The sequence below is a fragment of the Arachis ipaensis genome, chromosome B04 (assembly GCF_000816755.2).
Source record: "Arachis ipaensis cultivar K30076 chromosome B04, Araip1.1, whole genome shotgun sequence".
Taxonomy (NCBI): Eukaryota; Viridiplantae; Streptophyta; class Magnoliopsida; order Fabales; family Fabaceae; genus Arachis; species Arachis ipaensis.
This window is the reverse complement of record NC_029788.2, coordinates 109,151,530-109,159,080: the sequence shown is the minus strand read 5'-3', so window position 1 is coordinate 109,159,080 and position 7,551 is coordinate 109,151,530. Positions and strand designations below refer to the sequence as shown.

Sequence of the window (7,551 nt, the reverse complement as noted above, 5' to 3'; positions counted from 1 at the left end):
TGATGGTATGTGATGAACGTTGATGTATGAGATGGGCCCTGAGGGATCATTGAGTTCGTAATTGGAAATGTGAATCGGTGGTGGTTGAGATGAGTCGAGGACTCGAATGTGTGATGAAGAGTCACTGAAGTATTGAAACTATTTTCTGAAAAAAAAAACTGTACCATTGTTTTATATTGAGATTATGAGATGCTATGCACCCGGCAGGGACAGCAGTTGGATCCCGCCTGTCGAGGTAGCAGCGGCGGCGTAAGGGTGGTGGTTCATCCTGCTTGCGTTGAGATGTGAGGTCTGTGGCAAGAGTATCCTGCTCGCATCCCTTTGGATCTATAGAGCGTGCAGGAGCCGGTACCTGGACAGTGATCCGAGCACTATATATCGGGAGTTCCCATATGAGAATTTCGAAGGGCGATGTCTCCATGGAGATATGTCGGGTTGGCAGTTGAACTGACAATGTGATATCACAGCCAGTAGGGCAGGCATTCAACATATGCATTTTCTATCTATTTGTATGCTTTGTTTACTTGTAATGGCTTGTCTATTTGTATAACATGCCTAATTGCTATTTGAATTAATTACCTTATATGTCAATACTTGTGTTTTACTTGTATTGTATATTATCTGTGTTTTCTACTGGGATTGAGGAGGTTTGGAAGGTGGTGGCAATGGGATCACATGGAGGATCGGTTGGTGAAGGCTGTGGGACAGCGGTGTTGGTTAGAGTAGAAATTCCCTAAGTTAGATTACCCATTGTATATGCTAAGGTTTTAAGTTATGTTAAGGTTTACGATTATGCTTATTTGTTTTAGAATGCTTTAAGTTTGAAATCTTGTGATGGATATGGAGCTTAGGATTGCCTTTGGCGTTCCAGGGTCTTATATTCTACATCACTGGGCACTGTTACCATACTGAAAACCTCTGATTTTCATACTATATTTCTGTTGTATTTTTCAGATGCAGGTCGCAACCCACCTCGGTGAGTTCTTGGTTGGTGACAAGAGCGGAGGATCTGGACTTCTTTTTTAGTCTTTGTGGTTTATTTTGTAAATGTCTCTCACTTTTGTATTTTGTTTTGCCTAGAGGCTTGTATTTGAGAGAACAAAACTTGTATAAGTTGTTTTTACTGTCTGGTTCTGTATATCTGTATATGGCTAGCCGGCTTAAACTCCGCTAGTTGTGGCTAGTTTCTTATGATATTATATACTTATCTTTTACTATATCACCTTTGTTTCTTGCGCTTCAAGTTAGTAGCTACGCTAGTACATTTTCCACTTTTCAAATCCTATTTTTAAGCTATATCCTTCATCGGGCTTCTAGATTATACTATTCTTTCTATATATATTATATGTATGAGCTTAGAACTGTTGTAATCTCTGATTAACATTTGCTTTATGACGCGAGGTAAAGCTTAGGCTAATTAGGGTGTTACACATAGTGCCTCAGATCCTCCCCTCTCATAGTGAATCTATCTCCATTTTCTTCTTTGAGAATTTCTACATGCTCCAAGGAGAGGATTCTATTGATTGTGTACACTTGAGATAGCTGAGATGGGATTATAGGAAAATGAGGTGGGATTAGTGGGTGGTGAATTGATATCACTCTATCCCCTGGAGAGAAGTCCTCTGTAGGGATTTTCTTATTTTTCCACCCTCTTGGCACCTTCTTCTCAAATATCTTTTCTTCTTCAAGTGGTGCTTCAGTGATTTTTGTATCAGGAGGGTCCTTGTTGATTGTCCCTTTTGAATCTTGTGGTTCCAGCTCCTCCTTGGATCTTTTAGATTGTTGTGCCACTTGGATTTCTTGTTTTTCCTCCAAAGATGCCTTCAGAGGCTCTGCTTGTAATTTACTGCTTACTTCCTCTTGATCATCCTTCAGGCCTCTGTTTTCTTGTTCAGAATCATGTGATGGTTTGAAGACATGAAATATCAGTTGTTCATCATGTATTCTCAACATTAGCTCCCCTTTCTCAACATTTATGAGTGCTTTGGCTGTAGCTAAGAATGGTCTCCCCAGAATGATTGGATGAAGATAGCTTTCTTCCATCTCAAGAATAACAAAGTCTGTAGGGAGAAAGTACCTCCCTACCTTCACCAGCACATTTTCTACCACTCCTAGTGCTTGTTTCTGGGTTTTGTTAGCCAATTGAAGGATTATGTTTGTGGATTTCAACTAATTGATTTGCAGCTTCCTCATCAGAGACAGGGGCATTAAGTTTATACTCGCTCCAAGATCACAAAACCCTCTGTCAATCATTGTATCCCCTATAGCACAAGGGATATGGAAATTCTCTAGGTCCTTCTTCTTTGTAGGTAAATCCTTCTGGATAAGGGCACTGCACTCTTTAGTCATCACTACTATCTGCTCACCCTTCAATGGATTTTTCTTGGTTAGCAATTCTTTTATGACTTTGATATATGAAGGCATTTGTTGGCAGGCTTCAATGAAGGGAATGCTGACATGGATAGATTTAAATATATCTAGAAAGCTAGAATACTTCTTCTCTTTAGCACTACCCTTGAGCCTTTGAGGGAATGGTGCTTGTGGCACATAAGGTTTCAAGACTTTCTTCTCCATTAGATCCCCCTTCTGTGCAAGGTTATTCCCTTGTTCTGGCTCTTCTAAATTCTCCCTTGGGGGCCTTTGGTTGTGCTCTGTTGGCCGGATAACTTCTTCCTCCAAGATCTTTTCACTCCTTAGAGTGATTGCCTTACATTCCTCCCATCTCACATTCTTTGTTTCTCCTCTTGGATTCTTCTCAGTGTCACTTAGGAAGCTGTCTGTGGGTTTAGGAATTTTCTGAGAAAGATATCCTACTTGGGATTCAAGTTTCTTGATGGCAGCTCTTTGGTTTTGCATATTGGATCTTACTTCCTCCTTGAATGCCTTGCTGTCCTTAAACTCCTTGCAAAGTTCTTCAAGCAAAGCCTCAATTCGAGAGATTCTATCCTCAGATGATGATTGTGATGGTAGGTTAGAAAGTGGAGGTTGAGGATGGATGTTTTGTGTTTGGTATGGAGAATGGAAGGAAGTGTTATGTGGGGTTTGATATGGTCTTTAGTTGGGGTGTTGGTAAGTGGAATTGTTGTAATGGTTGGAGTTTTGAGGCCTATGGTCTTAGGTTTGGGTTTGCTGGCTTCTCCACCCAAAGTTTGGGTGATTCTTCCAACCAGAATTGTAGGTTTTAGAGTGTGGATCATAGGGTTGTCTTGATGAGTTTCCAACATAATTGGCTTGTTCCCAATCACCTCTTTCCTCTGTGTTCACCCCTTCTTGAGCTAGTGGTTGAGTATTGACTACTGCAACCTGATTTCTCTCCATCTGCTTAGTGAGATCTGCCAATTGCTTGGTAATCAACTTGTTCTAAGCAAGCAATGCATCCATATGGCTCAACTCCATTACTCCTCTGTTGGTGCTCCGTTCTGAGACATAGAAGTACTCATTATTAGCCACTGTTTCAATGATATCTATGGCCTCTTCTATGGTCTTTTTGGTATTGAGAGAGCCTCCTGAAGAGTGGTCCAGGGCCTTCTTTGCTTCTCTAGAGAGACCTTCATAGAAAATGTGCAGCTGCACCCATTCATTGAACATATCAGGGGGACATCTTCTTATTAGCTCCTTATATCTTTCCCATGATTTATACAAAGTTTCTCTATCTAGCTTTCTGAAGGTTTACACCTCCGTTCTTAACTTGATTATCCTCTGTGGAGGGTAAAACTTTGTTAGAAACTTGTTGACAACATCCTCCCAGGTGGTAAGACTCTCCTTAGGAAAGGATTCAAGCCACTTAGATGCCTTGTCCCTAAGAGAAAAGGGAAACAAAAGTAGTCTATAGGTGTCTGGATGAATACCATTGGCTTTCACAGTGTCACAGATTCTCAGGAATGTGGTTAGATGTTGGTTGGGATCTTCTTAGGTACTTCCTCCAAATGAACAATTGTTTTGAACCAGGGTGATGAGCTGAGGTTTTAGCTCAAAGTTGTTGGCATGGATGGTTGGTTTTAGGATACTACTTCCACAATTTTCTGGGTTTGGGTTGATGAAAGAGCCTAAAACTCTTCTCTCCTGCCCAACATGATTACCAGCACGCTCTCCAACATGATTGTATACTTCTTCCTCCATGGTGATGTCTAGATCTTCTTCTACCTCTTCCTCACTAGCTATTCCTTTACCTCTTGCTTTCTTCCTTAGTCTAAGGAAGATCTTCTCAAGTTCACTATCAAAACAGGTTGAAACTCCTCCTCTTCTACCTGTCATACACTCAGCAAAATAAATAAAAAAGAACAAGTAAAGGAATCACTCTTGTTAAGAATTGTGGTTAGAGTGATTGGTGCAATTGGTCAAATAGTTAGTGGATTAGTGTGCAAGTATGTAAATAGACAATGAAAGACAATTGAAATTGCTGAAAATGAAAGTAAACAAACTGAAATTAAACTAAACAACAAAAGAAAAGAAAAGTATTCAATCTAGTTATCCTCTTATTTAATAATTGTCAATGCAAAATCAATCCCCGGCAACGGCACCATAAACTTGATCACGGGAAATCTGTCTCTCAACAAATTCCCTTCGGCAAGTACACTGAATTTATCGTCAAGTAAAAACTCACAGTAGAGTGAGGTCGAATCCCACATGGATTGATTGGTTGAGCAACTTTAATAAGAGGAATGGTCTAGTTGAACTAAACAGAATTGAATTGAGAATTGTAGAATTTAAATGGCGGAAAACATAAATAGCAAGAAATGTAAATGACGGAAAAGTAAATAGCTGAATGTAAATTGCAGAAAGTAAATCACAGAAAGTAAATTGCAGAAAGGTAAATGGGGATGGGGATGATGAATATCAAAGTAAACAACAAAATATAGAGAATGGGAAGATAAGAATGGGAAAGCTCATTGGGTTCCAGAGATGTTGCATTCTCCGGATCAAGTTCATTCTTATCTCTTCCTCAATCCATGCAACTCATTGATCTCTTAGCAATCTTAGGTGATTGAATCCCAATTCCTTGGCAATTCAATCTCTCTAAGCTTGAACAATTGCCCAATTTCTTGATCTAATTTCTCATGGGAAGAGATGAAGTATGATCACTGATTATACCACATGTCTTTCTAGATCAAAGTATTGGGAGAATTATATGTCACTATATCCATCCAACCCCCAATCTAGTCCAACATGAGAAAGCGTTTCTAGCATGATTTTCTCATTCCTCTTCCAAGGTTTCGAGGAAATCCAAGTATGAACAATTTCTCTTCCAAGACAATTGCTCAATTGGATGAAGATCGAAAGCTTTCAAGCAAATCAAAGAGAATGAATAGAAGAATAATAAGAACTATGATTGATCCATTGAATTACAACAGAGCTCCCTCCCCCAATGAAGTGGGGTTTAGTTGATCAAGGCTCTGGGAAATGGAATTGAAAATGTAAAGTGTATCAGAAAGTAAATTGAGTACAGAGAAAAGTAAATTGTGAGTGCTTACGCTCCTGGATCCCTTCCAGGTTCCAATCCCCTTTCTAGTTCAAAACTACTCCTATATATACTAATTCTTTGATCCTCAGTTGAGTCTGCAAGTATCTGGATGTGGGCACTTGGCCTTATTTGAAGCAGCTAACAAACATATTGGGCTTTGCTCAGCTTGCTGGAGGAGTTTAAGTTAGGCAGTAGTCACGTTAGTTAGGCCATTAGTGTGAATAACGTGATGTGTAAATTCCTGGCTCGAAGACGTTAGTGATACTGTGGGCACTAACGTCCCAAAATCCCTTGAATTCACGTTACTCCTGGCGTTAGTGGCACTAACGTGGCGACTAACGCCACTCATTCTTTACCTCGATGGCGTTAGTGGCATTAACACCACCACTAACGCCAGGCTTTGCCCCTTCTTCCACGTTAGTTTGTTGAGTTGAGTTTGTTGCTGATTATCATCACTGAAAGTTGAATTTGTTGCTGTCATGCTGAAATAATCGGTTAGCCAAATTTTTTTATTACTGTAAATTATCTTTGGAGTTGAAGTTTTTGTTTCTGAAAATTATCTTAGTCGAGTTTGATGTTGAAAATCATCAATGAGCTGAATTTGTTGCTGGAAGAATAGATTTGAGCCTTATTATTGATGGATTTGATTCTTACATATGCAGTATTAATTTGGTATAATTAGTTGAATTTAGTTTTTAATTAGTTTGTTTATCATTAACTTATTGATTTATTTTTCTGTGTTTTTCCCTAGAATTTTGATACTTGATTGTTATTAATGTGTTTGTAAAGACATGCTTTTGAATTTTTAATTTTAAGCTATTTTTTGTAATTTTATATTTACATTTAATTGTAATTGGGTCAACCGGTTGAATCAATGACCCAGTTGTATTACCGGGTCAATTACCAGTTCAGTTATAATTACTATGCCTCAACCCCCTCATTGGTCAGATCGAGTGGCGACATGATGACAAGCGTGTGAGGTAAAGCATCTCCGCCGCACACAACCATCCTTACTTCACGTTAACCACATCCTGCCGACCACGAGTCCAAGTTGGAGTGGTACTAGAGGATTTCATGAACTCCGAGGACTACCTCAATGGCGAGGACAAATTAAACGGCACCAATAGGCTCCGCTTTCTTCCCTTTTTGAGGTGGAAGTGGCTCGATTCCGTGATTTCAGCATGCTTGGATGGCAATTCCACTATTCTCTGCCTCAACCAATGAGGAAGCGTGAACGGAGACGAATAACTTTTCCTAAAGCTTAGAAACATCTGATTCCACGAATAACTTGGATGTGATGGATACCAAAGTAACAAGTCACATACTTTTCCGCTAACCTTCCCTTGTGCTTGATATGAAGATTTCGAGTTACAACTGATGTTCATAATGTGTTTGAAGAATTGCTCAAATCAAATTCGGCATGAATGTCTTGCTCAACTCTGCTTGCAAATGCCCTTTGGGTCAAATTATGAGAGTTTCAATCTCACTTTATTCCACACTGCCCCCAATATCAACACCGTTACTTCTCTAGTTGCAAAAGTTGCGCATTGTTGTTACAAGCACTGTTGGTGGGTTAGATGAATTGGAGTTTAGTCTGAATAAGTATAGAGATTCTTTGACTTCATCTCTTGTAACTCAGGCTATTGATTCTTGTAAGCATGAGGCACATACTAGGAGATTGCTCAGGTTTTTCTTATGGTCTAGTAAGAATTTGAGTTGTAAGTTAGAAGATAAAGATTATAACTAAGCTCTTTGAGTTTAAACAGAAAAAAAGACTACACAGCGATGGATATCTTGATTGGAGACTTGAAGAAGGAGGGTCGAGTTATGGATGCCGAGACTTTTGGTTTTGTAGCCGAGACTTTTGGTCTTGTAGCCGAGACTTTGGTCAAATTGGGAAAAGAATATGAGGCATTGGGTATTTTTAAGAATTTGGACAAGTACAAGTGCTCTATAGATAAATTCACAATTACTACAATCATTAATGCTCTCTGTTCTAGAGGGCATCCTAAGAGGGCTGAAGGGGTAGTTTGGCATCACAAAGACAAGATTGCAGGCACAATGCTTTGCATATAGAGAAGTATCCTTTA

The 7,551-nt window shown here is 39.4% G+C and overlaps 2 protein-coding genes across 2 annotated transcripts in view; one reads left to right on the top strand and one right to left on the bottom strand.

The window, feature by feature from the left end:
- On the bottom strand, positions 2,170-2,856 carry LOC107636843. The gene has a single exon (XM_016340317.1). It carries the CDS (start codon positions 2,854-2,856, stop codon positions 2,170-2,172), a length of 687 nt encoding a protein of 228 aa, XP_016195803.1.
- The window catches only part of LOC107636844 (pentatricopeptide repeat-containing protein At5g61370, mitochondrial-like), a 5,437-nt gene continuing 5,132 nt past the window's right edge, over positions 7,247-7,551 (top strand). The window contains exon 1 of the mRNA XM_021122540.1: positions 7,247-7,486. Coding sequence (XP_020978199.1) covers positions 7,247-7,486 — 240 coding nt within the window. The remainder of the gene's footprint in view (positions 7,487-7,551) is intronic.

What these genes read in the sequence shown, in the direction of transcription:
- LOC107636843 (XM_016340317.1), bottom strand. Translation starts at nt 2,856, where the DNA reads ATGCAAAACCAAAGAGCTGCCATCAAGAAACTTGAATCCCAAGTAGGA.